This window comes from Trichosurus vulpecula, chromosome 7 (assembly GCF_011100635.1).
Source record: "Trichosurus vulpecula isolate mTriVul1 chromosome 7, mTriVul1.pri, whole genome shotgun sequence".
Taxonomy (NCBI): domain Eukaryota; kingdom Metazoa; phylum Chordata; class Mammalia; order Diprotodontia; family Phalangeridae; genus Trichosurus; species Trichosurus vulpecula.
This window is the reverse complement of record NC_050579.1, coordinates 218,649,515-218,673,949: the sequence shown is the minus strand read 5'-3', so window position 1 is coordinate 218,673,949 and position 24,435 is coordinate 218,649,515. Positions and strand designations below refer to the sequence as shown.

Below are 24,435 nucleotides of genomic sequence, written 5' to 3'. Positions count from 1 at the left end.
TTAATAGGAAAACTTTTTATTGGGAACCATAAATGCTGTTAAATAATGGACCACATTTAAATAATAAAAATAGTATGCTGGATAAGATGCTGAATGTAAAGTCAGATCACTTTGTTTCAAATCCTGGCCTGGGAGTTACTTTCTATATGACTGTGGAAAAGTCAGCTTAACCTTTTAGAAATTAGTTTAGTTTATTTTCTTTTTTTTATTTTATTTTTTTTAAAATTTATTTATTTATTTTTAGTTTACCACACACGCTTCTACATAGTTTTGAGTTCCAGATTTTCTCCCCTCCCTCCCCCCTCCCTCCCCAAGACGGCATGGAATCCCATATAACTGTCATGGATAACTTCGCATTGAATTAATTTATGCACTAGTCAAGTTGTGGAGAAGAATTATGACCAATGGAATGAATCATGAGAAAAAAGAAACAGAACCAAAAAAAAAAAAACCCAAAAGCAAAAACAAAAGAGAAGCAAAAAAGGCGAGCATGTAGTACGCCTCAATCTGTATTCAAACTTCACAGTTCTTTCTCTGGATGAAGATAGCATTCTCCATCGTGAGTCCCCTGGAGTTGTCCTTGCACCTTAGGTTGCTAAGAAGAGTGAAGTATGTTAGGGTTGGACCTCACAGAATCCATATATCTGTGGCTGTGCACAACGTTCTTCTGGCTCTGCTCCACTCACTCAGCATTATGTCGTGTAGGTTTTTCAAGGTTGTTACGAAGTCTGCATCATCCCATTTCTTATGGCACAATAGTATTCCATCACCTTAATATACCACAGCTTGTTCAGCCATTCCCCAATTGATGGGCATCCCTTTGATTTCCAATTCTTGGCTACCACAAAAAGAGCTGCTATAAATATCCTTATACATATTGGTCCTTTTCCCGCTTGTGTGATTTCTTTGGGATACAACCCTAGAAGTGGTATTGCTGTGTCAAAGGGTATGAACATATCTATAGCTGTTTGGGCATAGTTCCAAACTGCTCTCCAAAATGGCTGGATCAGCTCACAACTCCACCAGCATGCAACAATGTTCCAATTTCCCCACATCCTTTCCAGCATTTATCATTTTCCTGCTTTGTTATTTTAGCCAATCTGACAGGAGAGATGTGGTATCTAAGAGTTGTTTTGATTTGCATTTCTCTAATCAGTAGTGATCCAGAGCATTTTTTCATATGCCTATAGATAGCTTTAATTTCTTCCTCTGAAAACTGTCTGTTCATATCCTTTGACCATTTCTCAATTGGGGAATGGCTTGTATTCCTATATATTTGGCTCAGTTCCCTGTATATTTTAGAAATGAGGCCTTTATCAGAGATACTAGTTGCAAAGATTTTCTCCCAATTTTCTGTTTCCCTCTTAATTCTTGTTGCATTGGCTTTTTTGTACAAAAATATTTCAATTTGACATAATCAAAATTAACCATTTTGCATTTTGTAATGCTTTCTATCTCTTGTTGGGTCATGAATTCTTTACTTTTCCGTAAATCTGATAAGTAATCTATTCCTTGCTTTCCCAAATTACTTATAGTATCAGCTTTTACTCCTAAATCATGAACCCATTTTGACTTTATTTTGGTATATGGTATAAGATATTGGTCTATGCCCAGTTTTTGCCCTACCATTTTCCAATTTTCCCAACAGTGTTTGTGAAATAGTGAATTATTAGCCCAGAAGCTGGCCTCTTTGGGTTTATCAAAGAGTAGATTGCTAAACTTGTTGATTTCACCTACTTGTGTACCTATCCTATTCCACTGATCCACACCCCTGTTTCTTAACCAGTACCAGGCAGTTTTGATGACTGCTGCTGTGTAGTACAGTTTAATATCTGGTGTGGCTAAGCCACCTTCTCTAGCATGTCTTTTCATTAATATCCTAGATACTCTAGACCTCTTGTTTTTCCAAATGAATTTTGTTATTATTTTGTCCAGCTCAGTAAAAAAAATTTTTTGGTAGTTCGATTGGTATGGCACTGAATAGATAGATTAATTTAGGTAAAATTGTCATTTTTATTATATTAGCTCGGCCTAACCATGAGCAACTGATATTTTTTCCATTTATTTAGATCTGATTTTATTTGCGTGAAAAGTGTTTCATAGTTATGTTCATATAGGCCCTGGGTTTGTCTTGGCAAATAGACTCCCAAATATTTTATAGTGCCTTCAGTAACATTGAATGGAATTTCTCTTTCTGTCTCTTGCTGTTGGGCTTTGTCAGTAATGTATAGGAATGCTGAGGATTTATGTGGGTTTATTTTATATCCTGCAACTTTGCTAAAGTTGTTTATTTTCTAAATGAAGTGGGAATTGGATGACTTCAGGGGATTTTTCCAACCATAAATCAATGACCTAGTATAGTTTCATTGCTTGTAAACTTGGACATGATTGAAAAGCAACTGAACAAACAACAGCAACAAAAAGTACTTTAACTCAATTGAACTTCAGAACAACCTATTAAGTGTGTGGTTCATGCATCCTTGTCTCCATTTTACAAATGAGAAAAATGAGTTTCACATAAGTCAGTTCATAAAGTGGTAGAACTTGGAATTCAAACTTGGTTATTTTTACTACATATCCAGTTGCCCTTTTGTTACATCAGATTTGCCTAAAACTAAAATGGAACCAAGTGTGAATTTTTCAACCACAAAGAAATAATATAAATATACATGCAAAATCTAAAAGTCTTAAGGTAACATACAGATACAATTTCGTAACTTCTTCTTAAGTTCTTTTTGCTTCATGTTCCATACTTATTAGTGTTTTACTCATAAAATTAATTTCATCTAGAAATATGAATTGATTATCATCTAATGAATAAAAACAGTACTTGTGATTCATATAGTTCCTATGCTATGCTAAATTTCTTCTATGACCTTCAGGAAATCAACTAATTTCTGTGGCTCAACTGAAATATTTTAATTTCATATATTGGCAAACTACTAGGCCAAGCTTTTGATTTTATGAATTAAATATTTAGTAGCCCTTTGATGACATCATAACTTTGAAATATTACTTTTTCACTAGATGGCAGTGTGACTTTTTAAGAAAAATCCATTTTATATTATTAATTCATCAGTATAGAATCATGGATATTAAAATGGAAAATACCCAGAATAACTGAAAGATCTAACACATACAAAGACTAATACTAGGAAGGCAAAATGAATTGGGAATTTAAAATAATTTTCCAATACTTAGAACAGGTCTTGAACGTAGTAGGTATACACATACACATTCACAAACACATACACAAAGGTATTGACTTGGCATAGTAAACTGACCACTGTTCTTTGAGTCAGGAGTGTCAACTGAATCTTATTTTAGACACTTAATAGCTTTATTACACTTTGTAAGTCAATAACCTCTCTCAGCCTCAGTTTTCTTATCTATAAAAAGATGAGGGAGATATCATCTATCTCTCAGAATTGTTGTGAGGATTAAATAATTTGTATTACAGTGCTTCAGATACCTTGAAATGTAATGCACATGAACAAATCAGTTGATATTTGATTGAATGAAGTCAGACAAGTAAACTTACCAGTACAAAATAATGGGTCATCGTAAAGTTCAATAACATTCTTGGTCAGATAATTTTTCATATTTTATATTCTATTGCCAGTTAGATATAAACTTTGGGAAATGAGCCACATTTTAGTGTTTCAGGCCAAGATAGCACTATTTTGTTTGTTGGGTTTTATATGTATAATCTATGCCCTCAGTTTATCAGTATACCATTTAGTTAGGGAGTTTAGAGATACCAAACACAGCTAACAATAAAAGAACAAAAATGCAATATATAATATATATACATGTGTGTGTGTGTGTGTGTGCATAGAGTTTGTTTTATAAAATGCACAGAGTTTGTTTTATGAAATAATAATTCCAGTAAGAGTTTCAGAAAAAGTATAGATAAAAAAGTAATCACTTTGACTTAGTTAATCAGGAAATAGTTCTTTTTTTATGGCCAGGTATCTCTAAGATGATACCCCTTATTTCTATGCAATTCCTCATTGGCAAAACCATGATCTGCTAATAACAGGATGTACCACCCACCTAATCTTCTTTAGGTGACCTTTATTTTTTATTTTGGGAGTATATTGTATTCTACTATTTGTAACCATACAGTATCTCTGAGACAATATTCATGTTTAAAAGACCAGCTCTTGTTTTAGGGAGAATGTTAGGATCATTAAAAGCACTAGAAATTTCCTTAAGGCAATGCAGCTTGGTCTCCTTTTCCTTTCCAACTGCTATTGTACATAAAATAAAGCTATTTCTTCTTTTGTAAAGTGGGGTCTTGTGATTTTATAAATATAATAATTAAGACACAGAAAAGGATTGGGAGAATAATGACTTGTATTCACCAGATAAGTCAGTAGCAAATCAAGATGCTTGAGCTCCAAGACAAAATCTCTTTCTACTACACTCTGAAGCCATTAACAAATCTATTATCTCTTTATCATTACATTATAGATTTAGAGCTGGAAGGATATTTTGAGATCATCTAGTCCAATCCGCTCATTTTATAAACGATAAAAGTGAATGTTAAAGAAGTTTAGTAACACTCTAAAGGTCACATATGCTGTAATTAGCTGAGATAGGATTTAAATTTGAGTTTCATGATCAGATCATGCTTTTTGATGCTCCAAGTATACATCAACTCAATAGAATTAAAAATTAATAGATGGAATAGACTCAAAGAGATTTCTCCTTTTAAGGTGATTGAACAGTTAACTCATCTAATGGCTGGTTTTATGAAGGCTTGGAATGGAGCTGGCTCCTATATGAGAATGTGACATAGCAGGCCCCTCAACTGCATTTCCACTAGTGGATTTAGTCTTAATAAATACTACAGTCTCTTGCTGCAAAGAGAGAATATTCTTGAAGAATTGCTGGGCCACACACACATACGCACACAAGTATACATACATGCATGCATACATACATGCATGAATATATACATACACACACATACACACAAACAAGAAACAAGATTTGGATATGAACTATTACATTAAGGAGGAACAGGAAATGGTGTGTACTGATTACTGCCTGTGACAGGAAAGGAGAATGGGGTTAAAGGAATATAATGGCCTGTGACACTGTAACTTAAGGTAGGCATATGGCACATTTGTTCTTTATCGGCTTTAGCATCTTTTATATAGACCAAATTGTACCAGGTCCAAAACTGCTACTGATCATGGCCAAAAGAAAGCATTTGGAATTTACCAGTCATTATAAATCATCAGGATGTCAAAACACATGAGATAACATAAGATCCTCTATAAGGTAAAGTGAAAGAAGGAAACAGATTCATGGGATTGAGAAGAAAGATGGTTTTCTTAAATAATGAGAGCAACATGGAAGAGGCTGACATGAAGGAAACTGTTTATCTCTTAAGACCAGTTCAATTGTATGGTAAAGACAGTTAGTTTTCTTGTTACTAAGACTTTTATAGAGAGGCGTACTGGATAAAGAGATGGCCTGGGAGTCAAGAAGACCTGGGTTCAAGTGCTTCCTCTGGTACTAGTAACTATCCTGGGAATGTCACAACCTCTCAGAGCCCAAGGCAAATTTCTGAGAGTATTAAACCATTGTTTAATGGTTTAATTTCTGAGAGTATCAAAACCATTGTTAGTTGGAATTGGTAGAAGGAGCTTGCTTCCTGGGAGTCCCCTATACCAATGAAACTACAAGTCAAGTTTCCTTCTGGATGTAGCCAAAAAATTAGTTTTCCAGATATGTCTCCTTGCTATTCATGTCCCCATACTTGAGATGAAATGATGTCTCTGTGAGAAATGTTTATTTCCCTCTAGTATTAATAACTAATTATTGTAGTAAGACTAAAGTTTCCCCCCTTTATCTTTCCTCATCCAAAACCCAACCAGTGTGGGAAATCTTAGGCAGAGAATTACCCATGCCAAGATCTAATCAAACAGTAAAACCAGTTGGAAGTTTGGGCCAATGGATGCATTCCTGTTTATTGTGTTTGTTCAGAGAGGTCTGGGGAAGTGTTGATTCTCCCTTGTATCAGACAGGGGATATGGAAATTTACGTCTCTTTGACCAAGACTTGGGTGATCTAAAACAAGTATACCAAGACTCTCATTGTAATATAGCCTACCACTTCATTATAATATTCATTTTCTTGTGAATTTTTAACCAATCAGAGTTTAGAGTCTTCCTCAGGAAACTACTCTTCAAAGGGCATACAAACTGTGAGCCCACCTCCATGAGGGATCTTTGGTCTAAGAGAGATGGTGAAATGACTATCCTTTTATTAATAAATATGCTGAACTAGTTAATAAAATCATTAAGTTACCCAGAAATTATGTTTCTCAAACCTTTTTAAATGCCATACCCCCTAGAATATTTTTAACTAATATGATTGGAGAAATGTGCAACATGATATTTTTATGAAAGTACTTGAGGAATTTGCAGAAAGATTTCAGCTTCTAGTGGACAAACTATACCTCTCCAAAAGTGGAATGGGCCACTTCACATGGTGATAAGTTACCTATCCCTGGAAATCTTTAAGATGAAACTGAAGAACCATTTGATAACAGTGTTAGAGAGTAGGCCCCTTTTCAGGTGTGGGGTGGGCTAGAATGAAGCCTGAGATCACCTTTCACCCTTCCCCTTATAAAGAACAAAATAAAAACAAAACCTTTGCAACAAATATGTGTGTGTGTGTGTGTGTGTGTGTACACGTATATAAGCAAAACATATTCTCTCATTTCCCTTAATGGTAAATGAATGTTCGATTCTCCACCTTCTAGCCAGCACATTCTGTCAGGAGGTGGGTTAGACCCTTCATTATGGATCCTCTAGAATTTAGTTTATTTCATTAATTAAAAATCTTAAGTCTATAAAAGTTTTCTGTTTTTGCAATTTGTTTGTTTTATGCCTCTTTTTCTGTTTAAGTTGTTATCAGAGGTCTGTTTGGCTTATTCAACATGAGTTCATGTAAGTATTTTCAGATGTATCTGAAGTCCTTTTCATTGTCACTTATTTTCTATCACAATCATATGCCATAATTTGTTTATGTACTCTTCATTGATAAGCACCTCCTTAATTTCTAGTTCGTTGACATTTCAAAATACATGTATCTATGTCCTTGTCCCTTGCATCTCTTCTATCATCTTTGTTCTATAGACTTAATAGTAGCATTTCTGACTCAAAAGCCGTGCATATGTTAGACATAGTTCTGAATTGCTTTTCAGAACAATTAAATCAATTCATACATTATCTCCATCAAAAGCACATTTCTTTGCCTGTCTTTCTGCAGCCCCTACAGCAGCTCAAATGTTTCATTTTTGAATAAGTTTCTCAGGCTAGACTGCAAATAAAGATTAAGAATCAACTAGTAAAATTGCTGTGTCACTTGGCAGTCCATGCCAAAACCCTGTGGTACTTGTCACCTTCAGAAGGATACATTTGGAGGTTTGACTGGAAGCAATCAAAAGTCCCAGATATTTCATATCAATAAAATAAAACTTAACCATAAGACACAAGAAAATCTGAGCCGTGGATTGACCAACAGAATTAGAGAAAGTAGCCCCATTTTAAATCAGAACTCATCCATGGCTAGAAGCATTAAAGAGTACCACAGGGCATGCCAAAAGTAGACAGCAGTATAAAAGTATACTAGGAAAACTGAAGCCCAGAAAAAGAAAAGAAGAAGGATACATGCAAAGCCAGAGAAGAAAAATTGAGTTGTAGCACTGGAATACATATAGATTTGATGAGAGAGATTATATTCATGCTTTTCCTAATATATATGCATACATGCACTCATATATACATATATATGAAATTTTGTTTCTGTAATCAAATGATTCTAAGAAAATATGTATTCCAGATATGCAAGAGAAAGAAAATTTTAACTTTTTCTATTTACAGTAAAATTCTTTTTTTTCTGTTTTTTTTTTTTGTGAATAGACTTAAATTTTATTTGGTTGCAAGATTTTCACCTTTCTCTGTCCTCAGCTGCTGATCAAAACCATATAACGTGTGGACTTGGTTACAATGTACTACCGTGTTGATTCACAAGGACTTTTCTATCTGTACCAAAATCCTGGGTGGATAAAAACTGTCTCCCAATGGAAATGGGAGTTACATCAAGGAATAAGTGGGAAAGAAAATTAAGTTGAAGGAAAGTCACATTTCTAAGTCAGGATCTTGAGGAATTCAAAACAGTCTTGCAGCCTTGGTCCTTTATGGTTATAGAACATTGTTCATCAGAATTTTATTCCTGTCGACACATTTAGGGCACAACCAATTGTCTTCTACTTGTGGGGGTGGAAAAGAGCAGGTCGGCAGTAATAGGAGAGGAATCAACATATCATTTTCAGGCACCCAGGTCTGTCCAGCATGGAACTCCAAAGAAGCTGAACCAGGGGCATCATTAGGAAAAGCTTCACCATGTACTACACACCATCGTGGTAAATCTGATTGCTTGGACCTAAGAGGCTCAAGAGATGTGGGCATGACCCACACTGCCTTGGACTTCACTGTGGCCATGAGTCTGCTCCATGCTGCCATGCTGGCTGTCTGCACAAGAGAGTTCTTTGTCACCTCTCTTTTCTTTTTCTTATTTGTCCCTGTCTCTGGTTCTTTAGCCATCATCAGACTTTCACCTGGAGAATCTTCAATTGAAGCTTCTGTTTTGATTTTAATCAAATGGGCCTTTTCTTCTATGCTGGAAGTATCTTGCTCAGGTGACACATGTTCCAAAAGTCTCTTGTATAAAACGTGCTTCCGGCCATTTTTACTGATATTGAGTCTCTGGCACCATGTCTGCAGATTATTTCGGGATAAGGTATGCAGAGGAGGTAGAGGGGTGGGCATAGGAGGCACTTCCTTATGCTGCAATTTCTGAGGTGTTGAGGCAGTTGTATTAGATTTCATCTTTGGAAAATGTGCAACAGCTTCCTCAAGATTTCCTGATTGTTCCAGGGTAAATCCTCCGGTTGCTGCTTTCATCCTGGCCTGAGCATCTGCCACCAGCTTGGCCCATGCTGCCATCACAGCATTTTCTCCCCATTTCTACCCTCCCCCCCACTCCAAGATGGCATATATTCTGGTTGCCCTGTTCCCCAGTCAGCCCTCCCCTCTATCACCCCCCTCCCCTCTCATCCCCTTTTCCCTTCCTTTCTTGTAGGGCGAGATAAATTACTACACCCCATTGCCTGTGTATCTTATTTTTTAGTTGCATGCAAAAACATTTTTGTTTGTTTTTGAACATCTGTTTTTAAAACTTTGAGTTTCAAATTCTCTCCCCTCTTCCCTTCCCACCCACCCTCCCTAAGAAGTCGAGCACTTCAACCTATGCCACGCGTGTATCATTATGTATAACCCTTCCACAATACTCATGTTGTGAAAGGCTAACTACATTTTGCTCCTTCCCAACCCATCCTGCTTTATTGAATTTTCTCCCTTGACCCTGTCCCCTTTCCAAAGTGTTTGTTTTGATTACTTCCACCCCTATCTGCCCTCCCCTCCATCATCCCTCCCCCCTTTTATTTTTTTTTAATCTTCCTCCCTCTTCTTTCCTGTGGGGTAAGATACCCAACTGAGTATGTATGGTATTCCCTCCTCAGGCCAAATCTGATGAGAGCAAGGTTCACTCATTCCCCTTCACCTGCCCTCTCCCCTCCTCCCACAGAACTGCTTCTTCTTTCCACCTTTATGTGAGATAATCCACCCCATTCTATCTCTCCCTATCTCCCTCTCTCAGTATGTTGCTCTCACATCCCTTAATTTCATTTTATTTCTTTTACATATCTTCCCTTCATCTTCAACTCACCCTGTGTCTGCTCTCTCCCTTTTACATATATATATATATATATATATATATATATACATATACATATATATGTATATATATACAAAAACACACATATATATACATACATACACATGCGTACATATACACATAGATACATACATACATACACATTCACTTATATATATGCATAAACATATATATATATATATATATATATATATATATATATATGCATATTCCCTTCAACTACCCTAATACTGAGGTCTCATGAATCAAACACATCATCTTTCCATGTAGGAATGTAAACAAAACAGTTCAACTTTAGTAAGTCCCTTGCAATTTCCGTTTCTTGATTACCTTTTAATGCTTCTCTTGATTCTTGTGTTTGAAAGTCAAATTTTCTATTCAGTTCTGGTCTTTTCACTGAGAAAGCTTGAAAGTCCTCTATTTTATTGAAAATCCATATTTTGCCTTGGAACATGATACTCAGTTTTGCTGGGTAGGTGATTCTAGGTTTTAATCCTAGCTCCATTGACCTCCAGAATATCACATTCCAAGCCCTTCGATCTCTTAATGTAGAATCTGCCAGATCTTGGGTTATTCTGATTGGGTTTCCACAATACTCAAATTGTTTCTTTCTGGCTGCTTGCAGTATTTTCTCCTTGATGTGGGAGCTCGGGAATTTGGCGACAATATTCCTAGGAGATTTCTTTTGGGGATCTATTTGAGGAGGTGATCGATGGATTCTTTCAATTTCTATTTTGCCCTGTGGCTCTAGAATATCAGGGAAGTTCTCCTTGATAATTTCTTGAAAGATGCTATCTAGGCTTTTTTTTGATCATGGCTTTCAGGTAGTCCAATAATTTTTAAATTCTCTCTCCTGGATCTATTTTCCAGGTCAGTGGTTTTTCCAAGGAGATTTTTCACATTGTCTTCCATTTTTTCATTCCTTTGGTTCTCTTTTATAATATCCTGATTTCTCATAAAGTCACTAGCATCCACTTGCTCCAATCTAATTTTTAAAGTAGTATTTTCTTCAGTGGTCTTTTGGACCTCCTTTTCCATTTGGCTAATTCTGCCTTTCAAGGCATTCTTCTCCTCATTGGCTTTTTGGACCTCTTTTGCCATTTGAGTTAGTCAATTTTTTAAGGTGTTGTTTTCTTCAGTGTATTTTTCAGTATTTTTTTGGGTCTCCTTTAGCAAGTCGTTGACTTGTTTTTCATGGTTTTCTCGCATCCTTCTCATTTCTCTTCCCAATTTTTCCTCTACTTCTCTAATTTGCTTTTCCAACTCCTTTTTGAGCTCTTCCATGGCCTGAGACCAGTTCATGTTTTTCTTGGAGGTTTCTGTTGTAGGCTCTTTGACTTTATTAATTTCTTCTGTCTGTATGTTTTGGTCTTCTTTGTCACCAAAGAAAGAATCCAAAGTTTGAGACTGAATCTGGGTGTGTTTTCACTGCCTGGCCATATTCCCAGCCAACTAACTTGACCCTTGAGTTTTTCAGTGGGCTATGACTGCTTGTAGATTACAGAGTTCTATGTTCCACGTTTGGGGGGGAGCTGCCAGCTCTGCCACACCAGCACTGCTCCTTCCCAAACCCCCAACCCGAACTGGGCTTAGATCTTTGGCAGGCTGTGCACCCCTGCTCTGATCTGCCACTTAATTCCTCCCACCAGGTGGGCCTGGAGCCGGAAGTAACAACAGCTGTAGCTGATCCACCTCCGCTGTCCCCGGGGCTGGAAGCCCAACCGCGAACTCCTTCTACTCCCGCAGCTTTTCCCACTAACCTTCTCCGCAGTCTTTGGTATTTGTGGGTTGAGAAGTCTCGTAATTGCCGCAGCTCACTGAATCAGGGCGCTAGGGCCCCCTCTGCCTGGCTTCTGGTCTGGATGGTCCACGCCGCTCAGGCTGGGCTCTGCTCCACTCCGTTCCCAGCTCCCAGCTCCCAGCTCCAAGCTCCGTGTGGGATAGACCTCACCCAGAGACCATCCAGGCTGTCCTGGGCTGGAGCCCTGCTTCCCTCTGCTGTTTTGTGGGTTCTGCCATTCTAGAATTGGTTCAGAGCCATTTTTTATAAGTTTTTGGAGGGTCTCAGTAGGGAGCTCACACTATTCCCTGCTTACCAGCTGCCATCTTTATTTACAGTAAAATTCTAAAAATAATTTTCTATATTATTAACTCTAATACGTAGCTAGTCAACCATATATGGCTAATAATAATAAGATTAATGCAAAGATGTAGTTTTATAGATCTCTGAAGATAATATAAGTTCCATTGATCTAAGTGATTCAGATGAGTTTTCCATTTTACTATTACTTGTCTCCTATTTTAACCTACGTATCTGAAAAATAATTTCAGCAGTGGCACATCTGAAGATCTTCTTCCATCTGATAAAGGTTAGCACCCAACTTCTAACTAATTTTTATTTTTTTCTACCCTATATACTAGCAGTCATGTGTAATGGGGTTCCATATTCAGATTTTGACAATTTTGCTCATTTAAAATGACAATGACAAAGATAAATATGAGAGTTGTATGTTTAGGGAGAAAAAACACTAACAAAGCACATGACATTAGCAACAGACTTCCTTAGGGTAATGGTGACCAAAGTATTATTTTACAACTTACATGTAATTTGCATACTAGCAATAGGAGGACTTTGGAGCTGAAGGCTGGAGAACCTTGAGCCAAGAATTGTTTTGTGATTTTTAGGAATTTTAGACAATTAGTACATTTCTTACTTATTATTTACCTGTCAGAAATGAGGATTTGGTTAATTGGATCATGCTTTGGACCAGCAGAGACATCTAAGAATAGACCTCAGAGAGTGAAAGAGATTATACCTTTCTCTGTGCTGCCACCTGCTGCATTGAAGACCTGTCTGGATAAAAGGAAGCTACAACTTTTTTTTTCTCTTCATAAAAATTACTATAATAGATGAATCTCTAGAAAGGGATAAGGGGAGAGATATGTGGGAAAGTTTAGGTGAGATTAAACAAAATACATCAAAAACTTTAAAGTGTTTATGGAGACTTCCAGGTCAGATGAAGGGGAAAGGAATCAGCATTCATATAGCACTTTATTCCAGGCACAGTACTAAGTAATTTATAAATATTATCTTATCTGATCCTCATAAAACCGATCTAAAGAAAGTGCTGTTATTATCCCTATATTAAGATGAGGAAACTGAGGAAAATAGAAGTCAAATTACTTTTACAGCATCATATGCACAGTAAGTGCCTAAAGCTTGATTTTAACTCAAGCCTTACTAACTGCAGGACCAGCACTCTTCACTGCGACAAGATCCAGACATTTTATCAAGTCCCATTCACTATCAAAAACAAAACCAAACCCCAAAAAGTCAGTCAGTCAATAAACATTTATTAAAATCTATTAGATTGGGAATTATTATAGATTGAATCTGGAAGGAGGCATGCAAAAGGCAATAACATTATATGACACAAGATCTGTATGTAAGTAAAACATATTGATATTAAAGATAGAAAATTTCTCAATTCTCCCAGAAGAGGAATTATAAAAGAAGTAGAGCAAATACAGCTATTTTTATAAGATAGCAAAGCAAGAAGTCCAATATGGTGACAGGTATATTAATTTAAAAAAAGAATGATAATCCTTAATGTGTTCACCTACAAGATAGACATACCAACTCCCACTATGCTCCATGACCTGAAAGGATGCATGAATCAACCTACCAGCTTATGCTCTGAGATATACTCATAAATTTATCTCTTAATATAACTCTGATATTACACCCTTCTTCTCCCTTTCCCATGTCACCAGCATTTTATTGTAATGAATAATAAGCCTTGTAGCTATATATAGAGGAAAGGTGTCCCTTAGGTTTTCAACTCTAAGGCTGTAGAAGTTTTATATAGAACATTCATACCTACCTTTCCTGTTATTAATGGTTCAGTTGCTTTTCAGTTATGATGGCTCAATTTGGGCTTTCTCGGCAAAGATACTGGACTAGTTTGCCACTTCTTTCTCCAGCTCATTTTTACAAATAAGGAAACTGAGACCAACAAGGTTAACATACTTGCCCAAGGTCACGCAGCTAGTAAGTGTCTGAGGCTAGATTTGAACTGAGGAAGAGTAGTATTCCTGACTCCAGGCCTGGTGCTCTGTCCACTGTGTTGTCTAGCTGCCCGTGTCCTACCTTTCCGACAATCCTGAAAATGTTTCAAACACTGATGCAGGGCAGCAAGAGAACTAAATAATGGCAAGAATTAAGGTAGGATCCAGTATGTAGCCCTATCTAGCTCTTGAAAAGAAAGAGGGTTTGAACTCAGCCTGGCCCAGTTCTGTTCTCTTCTGAATACTTTATGGCAGATTCAGTGGCCATTCATTGAAAGGTAAATTCCTCCAACATGGGAGTACACTGAAACAACTGTGAGAACGATGTTAAGTGTAAATGTATACTTAAAAGACAATGAGTTAGAAGGTAGAATAGGAGAATATCAGGGGAAAGAACTAATACCAACAATGTACATAGGAAGAAAATTGACTTAAAATTAGAGTATGAGGGGTCAGCTAGGTGGCACAGTGGATAGAACACTGGCCTTAGGGTCAGGAAGACCTGAGTTTGAATCTGACTTCAGACAATTGACATTTATTAGCTGAGTGACCTTGGGCAAGTAACCAAATTACAGTTTATACACACACACACACACACACACACACACACACACACAGAAACAAATTGTTTATAAGGAGATTAAACAACAGAGGATGTGCGGCCATACCTTGCTCTGTTGTGCTTCATTTTATTGCACTTCACAGAAACTGTATTTTTTACAAATCAATTTGTAGAAATGGGTGCAAACCCTGTGTCAAGCAAGTCTTTGGGTACCTTTTCTTTTAACCAAATATGCTCAAATTGTGTCTTTGTGTCTCATTTTGGTCATTCTCACAATATTTCAAACTCCCATCATCATCATCATCATCATCATCATTATTGTTATTATGGTGATCTGTGATCAGTGATCTTTTTTTTAATTTAATTAAATTTATTTATTAAACATATTTAGTTTTCAGCATTGATTTTCACAACAGTTTGAATTGCAAATTGTCTCCCCATTTCTACCCTCCCCCCCACTCCAAGATGGCATATATTCTGGTTGCCCTGTTCCCCAGTCAGCCCTCCCCTCTATCACGCCCCCTCCCCTCTCATCCCCTTTTCCCTTCCTTTCTTGTAGGACAAGATAAATTTCTATGCCCCATTGTCTGTGTATCTTATTTTTTAGTTGCATGCAAAAAACTTTTTTTTTGTTTTTGAACATCTGTTTTTAAAACTTTGAGTTCCAAATTCTCTCCCCTCTTCCCTTCCCACCTACCCTCCCTAAGAAGTCGAGCAATTCAACCTAGGCCACATGTGTATCATTATGTATAACCCTTCCACAATACTCATGTTGTGAAAGACTAACCACATTTTGCTCCTTCCCAACCCATCCCGCTTTATTGAATTTTCTCCCTTGACCCTGTCCCCTTTCCAAAGTGTTTGTTTTGATTACCTCCACCCCTATCTGCCCTCCCCTCCATCATCCCCCCCCTTTTATATTTTTTATCTTCCTCCCTCTTCTTTCCTGTGGGGTAAGATACCCAACTGAGTATGTATGGTATTCCCTCCTCAGGCCAAATCTGATGAGAGCAAGGTTCACTCACTCCCCCCTCACCTGCCCTCTCCCCTCCTCCCACAGAACTGTTTCCTCTTGCCACCTTTATGCGAGATAATCCACCCCATTCTATCTCTCCCCATCTCCCTCTCTCAGTATGTTGCTCTCTCATCCCTTAATTCCATTTTATTTCTTTTAAATATCTTCCCTTCCTCTTCAACTCACCCTGTGTCTGCTCTCTCTCATTTACATATATATACATATATATACATATATACATACATACACATACATACATATACACATAGATATATACATACATACACATTCACTTATATATATACATAAACATATATATATACATAAACATATATATATATATATATATATATATATATATATATATATATATATGCATATTCCCTTCAGCTACCCTAATAGTGAGGTCTCATGAATCATACTTATCATCTTTCCATGTAGGAATGTAAACAAAACAGTTCAAATTTAGTAAGTCCCTTGCAATTTCTGTTTCTTGATTACCTTTTCATGCTTCTCTTGATTCTTGTGTTTGAAAATCAAATTTTCTATTCAGTTCCGGTCTTTTCACTGAGAAAACTTGAAAGTCCTCTATTTTAACTGTTTTGGGAGTGTCATGAACTGCATTCAAATAAGATGGAAAACTTAATTGATAAATGTTGTGTGACCAGCCATTCCCCATTTCTCTTCCTCTTCTCAGGCTACCCTATTCTGTGAGACAAAATAATATGGAAATTAGGCCAATTAATAATGTTATAATGACTTTTAAGTGTTCAAATGAAAGGAAGAGTCAATCTATGTGGCAATTTCCATTGTTGTTTTCTTTAAAGAAATTGCCACAGTCACCCAAACTTCAGCAACCACCATGCTGATCAGTCAGCAACCATCATTGTAAAGGCAAACATCATGAGAAAAAAGATTATGATTCACTGAAGCCTCAGATTAGGGATAGTACTTTTTTAGTAATAAAGTTTTTAATTAAGGAATATACATTGTCTTTGCTACATAATTCTATTGGTCACTTAGGCTACAGTATTGTGTAAATATCACTTTTATATGCATTGGAAAAGAAAAGAATTCATATGATGTGCTTTATTCTGATACTTGCTTTATTGCAATACTCTAGAACCATACCCACAATGTCTCTCAGATATGCCTATATTAAAATTAAAAGGAATGATGTTAACACAAAGTATGAGATTACAATTTTTTTTAAATAAACGTGAATTACAATATGAATCAAAATCTAAAAAATATAAATGCCAATAGGTTGAAGCCTAAGAAAGTATGGCAGTATAGCAAGATGTTTCAGAATGTTGAGTCCTCTCTTTAAGTACTCTTTATAATATTAAGAGAAGATAGATAGGAAGAAATACAAGAATGTGAGACCTTACAACAAATAATTAGTCAAATGGCAAAACTTGAATCCACAGTGGTGAGTCTATCCAAACTAGCAAAAGAAAAAACACTAAATTATAAAAATAATTTCTAATATATTTAAAAAATTTATAAATATATTTAAATGATAATTTATAATTTTGTAGTAAATAATAAGAATAATAATTATGCATTAAATCTGGAAGAGGATGTGCAATAAACAATAACATTGTATGACACATGATCTGTATATAAGAAAAACACACTGATATTAAAGACAAAACTCTCCCAGGCAAACTTGACAAATCAAAGAACATGCATATTTTAGTGCAATAAATAATATAAGGAAACTGCCTAGAAATTTTGAATACTGAAAACAAAGCATGAGTCCAAAGAATCCACAGGGTTTGGATTAAAGTGTATTCTTTCAACTCTAGGACAAATAGTACTTTAATTTAATAATTTGAATGACAAATAACACACTCAGCAAGCAATCAGGATTAAGATTTTAAAATACAAAGGATAGGAAATCTGAAAATAGTCTGTACATACCAGAAACCACAGAAAGGACCAAAAGTCTTATAGCATTTTTAATAATATAATAATACATTCCAAGATGTCTAACTTCAAAATGCAAACCAAAATGATAAATTCTATACACCTGAGCATAATTATCAAGGAATAAGTGATATATGTTCAATTAAAGACAAACACTTTAAGTATCCCCCCCCAAAAAAAAACCAACTCATCTCATGAGCAAATTATTAGGATTAGAAAACCCAAAAAAAACCCAGAAATATGAGAAAGGTAAAAAAATAAAAACAACAAACAAGGAAAACACAAGGAATAAAATGAATTAGATAACCTTTAGAAGCTATACTTTTTAAAAATCTATAAAGAGAAACATATTCATTGAGTTAAAAAAACCAGAAGTCATCATTAAGAGATTTTTCCCCTAAAATTACATAAGGATAGGCGGAGCCAAGATGGCAGCTGGAAAGCAGGGACTTGTGTGAGCTCCCCGCCACTTCCCTCCAAAAACTTATAAAAAATGGCTCTGAACCAATTCTAGAACTGCAGACCCACAAAATAGCAGAGGGAAGCAGGGCTCCAGCCCAGGACAACCTGGATGGTTGCTGGGTGAGGTCTTTCGCACACGGAGCTGGGAGAGCTGAGAGCTGAGCAGAGCAGAGCATAGCAAAGCCCAGCGTGGGCGGTGCACACCAACCACACCAGGAGCTGGGCTGAGCAGGCCCTAGTGCCCTGAATCAGTGAACTGTAGCAGTTACCAGACTTCTCAACCCACAAATACCAAAGACAACAGAGAAGTTTAGTGGGAAAAGCAACTGGGGACAGGGGGATAGAGTTCACAGTTCAGACACTTCGCCAGGGACAGCGGAGGTGGGGCAGCTACAGAACTACAGCTGTAGTAGTTTCTGGCCCCAGGCCTGCCTGGTGGGAGGAATTAAGTGGCGGATGAGAGCAGGAGTGCAGAGCCTGCTGAAGATCTAAGTCCAATCCCGGTTGGGAGTTCTTGGGGAAGGAGGAGTGCTGGTGTGGCAGAGCTGGCTGTAATAGCTCTGAAATCAACAGTGCATCCCCCCAAGCTGGGAACATAGTACTCTTTACTCTACAAGCAGTCATAATCCGCTGAAAAACTCAAGGCTCAAGTAAGTTGGCTGGGAACATGGCCAGGCAGCGAAAATGCACCCAGATTCAGTCTCAGACTTTGGAATCTTTCTTTGGTGACAAAGAAGACCAAAACATACAGCCAGAAGAAGTCAACAAAGTCAAAGAGCCTACAACAGAAACCTCCAAGAAAAACATGAACTGGTCTCAGGCCATGGAAGAGCTCAAAAAGGATTTGGAAAACAAGTTAGAGAAGTAGAGGAAAAATTGGGAAGAGAAATGAGAAGGATGAGAGAAAACCAAGAAAAACAAGTCAACGACTTGATAAAGGAGACCCAAAATAATACTGAAAAATATACTGAAGAAAACAACACCTTAAAAAATTGACTAACTCAAATGGCAAAAGAGGTCCAAAAAGCCAATGAGGAGAAGAATGCCTTAGAAGGCAGAGTTAGCCAAATGGAAAAGGAGGTCCAAAAGACCACTGAAGAAAATACTGCCTTAAAAATTAGATTGGAGCAAGTGGAAGCTAGTGACTTTATGAGAAATCAAGAAATTACAAAATGGAACCAAAAGAATGAAAAAAAATTGAAGACAATGTGAAATATCTCATTGGAAAAAACACTGACGTGGAGAACAGACCCAGGAGAGAGAATTTAAAAATTATTGGACTACCTGAAAGCCATGATCAAAAAAAGACCCTAGATATCATCTTTCAAGAAATTAGCAAGGAGAACTTCCCTGATATTCTAGAGCCAGAGGGCAAAATAGAAATTGAAAGAATCCACCGATCGCCTCCTGAAAAAGATCCCAAAAAGAAATCTCCTAGCAATATTGTCACCAAATTCCCGAGCTCCCAGATCAAGGAGAAAATACTTCAAGCAGCCAGAAAGAAACAATTTCAGTATTGTGGAAACACAATCAGAATAATCCAAGATCTAGCAGCTTCTACATTAAGAGATCGAAGGGCTTGGAATATGATATTCCAGAGGTCAATGGAGCTAGGATTAAAACCAAGAATCACCTACCCAGCAAAAGTGAGTATCATGCTCCAAGGCAAAATATGAATTTTCAATAAAATAGAGGACTTTCAAGCTTTCTCAGTGAAAATACGAGAGCTGAATAAAAAGTTTGACTTTCAAACATAAGAATCAAGAGAAGCAAGAAAAGATAATCAAGAAAAAGAACAAGAAAAAGAAATTGCAAGGGACTTACTAAAGTTGAATTGTTTTGTTTACATTCCTACATGGAAAGATCATGTGTTTGATTCATGAGACCTCAGTATTAGGGTAGCTGAAGGGAATATGCATATATATGTGTATGTATACATATGTATATATGTATATGTGTTTATATGTGTATATGTATGTGTGTGTGTGTGTATATATATATATATATATATATATATATATATATATATAGAGAGAGAGAGAGAGAGAGAGAGAGAGAGAGAGAGAGAAAGGGCACGGGGTGAGTTGAAGATGAAGGGGTGATATCTAAAAGAAAAAAAATCAAATTAAGGGATGAGAGAGGAATATATTGAGAGAGGGAGAAAGGGAGAGATAGGATAGGGTAAGTTATCTCGCATAAAAGTGGCAAGAAAAAGCAGTTCTGTAGGAAGAGAATAGAAGGCAGGTGAGGGGGAATGAGTGAATCTTGCTCTCATCAGATTTGATCTGAGGAGGGAATAACATACAGACTCAATTGGGTATCTTTACCCCACAGGAAAGGAGGAAGAAGACAAAAAAGGGTGGATGATAGAAGGCACAGCAGATGGGGGAGGAGGTAATAAAAAACAAACATTTTCAAAAAGGGACAGGGTCAAGGGAGAAAATTGGATAAAGGGGGATAGATTAGGAAGGAGCAAAATATAGTTAGTCTTTCACAACATGAGTATTGTGGAGGGGTTATACATAATGATACACGTGTGGCTTATGTTGAATTGCCTGACTTCTTAGGGAGGGTGGGTGGGAAGGGATGAGGGGAGAGAATTTGGAACTCAAAGTTTTAAAAACAGATGTTCAAAAACAAAAAAAAAATGTTTTTGCATGCAACTAGAAAATAAGATACACAGGCAATGGGGCATAGAAATTTATCTTGCCTTACAAGAAAGGAAGGGAAACGGGGATGGGAGGGGAGTGGGGTGACATAAGGGAAGGCTGACTGGGGAACAGGGCAACCAGAATATATGACATCTTGGAGTAGTGGGAGGGTAGAAATGGGGAGAAAATTTGTAATTCAAACTCTTGTGAAAATCAATGCTGAACACTAAATATATTAAATAAATTAATTTTAAAAATTACATAAGTATAAAAATTAAAGTGGAATTTGAATGAAATTGAAGAAGTAGACATGAATGAACAAATTTCATCCACCATGAACAATACCCTACAATAATTACTATAGCTGAATCAGTGCATTTCATGTAAGTAAATTGCAGAATGAGAAAGTGCATAAAAAAGTGAGATGGGATGGATAATAGATGAAAATGTGTCATGTACCTTAATCAAGTTTCTGGATAAACATCCAAGGGAGGATAACTCTTGTTGCCTTATGCTAAGAAGAGGGGTTACAGGACAATATATGAGTTGAAAAAGGCTAGATATAAATGGGGGAAAGAAAGAGGAGATATCACCTCACCAAGGGCTGGGAGGTCCCACTTAGAAACATTCCCTGTGGGAGAGGGATATATTATGCAATGAGAATTTGTGTCTCCATTGACAATATCTTGCCTCAGAAGATGTTAGAGTTTCTTGGACAATCAATACCCAGAAGGGTTGTAATGCATGGAACTATATAGATTATCATGTGACAGACTGGAAAGCAAATTATCATAGTGAAGGCAAGAGTTAGAACTGAATTAAATTGATTCGTACCACTTGTAGGGGAATAGAGGGTCACATGTGAATTTACAATTTGTTGGAGAGAGGGGAGATAGTGAGGGGAAAGATGAAAATAATTGGACAGCTAAAGAAAAGGAAGAAAAATTTAAAAATGAATAAGTCATGTAAAATTCCACAACTAGTTTAAGGGCTGAAAAGCAGGAGGGGTAGGACTGACAATGAGAGAAGAGAGTCTCTGGGAACAAGGTTGCTAGGTGGTACAGTGGGTAATGTCAAGCCTGGTGTCTGGTCCCAGACCCTTACTAGCTGTGTGACCCTGGGTAAGTCATTTAACCATATTTGTCTCAATTCCTCATCTGTAAAAATGAGTTGGTGAAGGAAATGGCAAACTATTCTAGTATCTTTGCCAAGAAAAGCCAAAATGAGATCAGAAAGAGTCAGACATGAGTGAATGAACTGAACAGTAGAATAGATTGAGGAAAACTAAATATAAGAATAAAGTACTCATTTTAAAGAAGTAGGGCAAGAAAACCTACTTGAAGGGGAGAAAACACCAGACATTAACAAAGAAGAAAATATAAACTTTATTGTGATGACTTTAAACATGAACAAATTAAATGATCTAATTAAATGAAATAATGGCAGATGAAATTAAGCAAAACTCCATCATCTGTTAATTACAAGAATTAACATCTAAAATTCAAAGACCTACCTATAATAAAAATGAGACACTAAAAAAGAGTTATTATTCATTAACACAATAAAAAAGGAATTATAATCACACTTTGCTATCCAACAAATTCAAGAATTCAAAATATATAGAGATTTTAAAAATCACATTATGTAGAAAGAAACCATAGCCAATATTAAAATTTTAATATTAAACTAATAATGCCAAAATGGCATAGAATCACAATTCATAAAAGAAAAAAAATTAAATAAATTTTAAGATGACATAGAAAGCAATACAATAATTGTAAAAAAAATTCATTTTCCTTTCTCAGAACTGAAGAAATCAAACAAGAAAATAAAAGATAAGCAAAAGGCAAAATTTGGTAGAATTCAGCAAATTTTGGAAGAAATCAAAACTAAAAAAATGTCCAAAAGTGAACATTAATGAATATACTTTTTTATCAATACATAGAATCTCGGGGGGGAGGGAGAGGGGCAGAGTCAAGATGGTGGGGTGAAAACAGCGACCTACTGGAGCTCTCTTACAAATTCCATCAGATACCTCCAAAAAAGTGAATCTGAGCAGATTTGAGAGAGGCAGAAGACACTAGGATAATGTGTGTTTCAGACTTCAAGCCCAAGAGAGTCCCCAGGGTTGACTGGACAGATCTGTGTGCTGAGAGAGCACTGGGAGTTGGGAACTGTACCCAACCACAACAGAACAGGAGCAGCAGCTAACTCACCCAGCAAACCAGGCTGGGAGAACATTAGGCATGTGGAACAAAACCATACCAGAGCAAAAGCAGGAACAGGCCCAGGACTGAATTGACAACTGTGGTGGCAATGCCCAGGCCTTTCAGCCCAGGACAGGAGTCCATCAGAGCTATGTGAGGCAGCAGCACAGACCCTGTGGCTGTGGCAGAAGCTACTCCTGAGGCATTCAGCTCACAGTCTAAAGGTATGAAACTTGACTTCTCAAAATTCTGGCAGCCATGATGACCAAGTAAAATGGCTCTCATCCCTCCCTTGAATACAACTGGAGAATACTGCCCTAGGAGAAACCCTGGAATAGAGGAGGCAAAAGTGGACATTCAGTAATCTTATAGCATAAGAAGCTGGGGAAATGGCCTCTCTTGTGGTGGTGGAAGGAGACCAGTACAGGAAGGGATGTGTCCCAGGAAGCCTCACCTTGGCAGACCAGCAGAAATTCCTGAGCCCCAGGGGGGGTGGAGCTGGCAAACACCAACACCAGGACCCCAGGCATGCCTTTACACATCCAGGGGACTGGCAGACACCAGGGCAGACAATGCCTGAGACCAACCATGCTGTAGTGCAGCCCTAGGGGAAGAGAAGACTTCCAGAATCCAGATTACCTCGACCCCACACCTCATATGGTGACCCCACAGGGAAACTCAGAAAGACGTCCCTGGGTCTCAATCCTTATCACACACGAGCCAAATCCAGCTCAGCACCAGGTGAGTAGCAGTACTATATGGCCTCTTGCTGACAAAAGCAGAGTCCATAGCACACAAAACCAGTAACCAGGCCCCCAGTCCCCAGCACAAGAATCTTGAGACAGAGCCCCCTGGGCCCCAGAAGCAGAGATACACTTAAAAAGCCAGGAAACAGACAACCACCATGAAGAAGGAATCTAGAAAAGTAAAAATGACCATTGAATCATATTGTGGGGACAGAGAAGATCAAAATACCAATTCAGAAGAGGACAACATTGACACTATATCCACATCTGAAAACACAAAAGGGAGTGTGAACTGGTCTCAAGCCCAAAAAATATTCCTGGAAAAGCTCATTGAGGATTTTAAAAGCAAAATTAGAGAGGTAAAAGAATAAGTGGAAAAAAATCACTCATGAGAACAAATCTTCAAAAGGCAACTTTGGCAAAATGGTTAAGGAGGTTCAGAATCTGATTGGAGAAAATGACTCTGAAAAGTAAAATTAGCAAAATGGAAAAAGAGGTGTAGAAGCTAAATGAAGAAAACAATGTGTTAAAAATTAGAACTGGGCAAGTGGAAACTAATGACTCTATGAGACACCAAGAATCAGTCAAACAAAATCTAAAGAATGTAAAAATAGAGGAAAATATAAAATATCTCACCAGAACAACAACTGACCTGGAAAATAAATCCATGAGAGACAATCTAAGATTTAGTGGTCTACCAGAAAGCCATGATGAAAAAAAGAGCTGGGACAGTATCTTCAAAGAAATCAGCAATGAAAACTTCTCCGAGATCCTAGAACCAGAAGGGAAAATAGTCACAGAAAGATTCCACCAATCACATCCTGGAAGAGATCCTAAATTGAAAACTCCAAGGAATATTGTAGCAAAATTCTGGAATTATCAGGTCAAGGAGGAAATACTGCAAGCATCCAGAAAGAAACAATACAAATATCATGGAATTACAGTCAGGATCACATAAGACCTTGCAGTTTCT

The 24,435-nt window shown here is 37.1% G+C and overlaps 1 protein-coding gene across 1 annotated transcript in view; it reads right to left on the bottom strand.

Annotated features, from left to right (window-relative positions):
- Positions 1 to 8,225: 8,225 nt before the first annotated feature.
- The window catches only part of LOC118857818 (developmental pluripotency-associated protein 4-like), a 50,646-nt gene continuing 34,436 nt past the window's right edge, over positions 8,226 to 24,435 (bottom strand). Inside the window, exon 2 of the mRNA XM_036768328.1 lies at positions 8,226 to 9,050. Within this exon, the coding sequence (XP_036624223.1) occupies positions 8,226 to 9,050 (825 nt within the window). The remainder of the gene's footprint in view (positions 9,051 to 24,435) is intronic.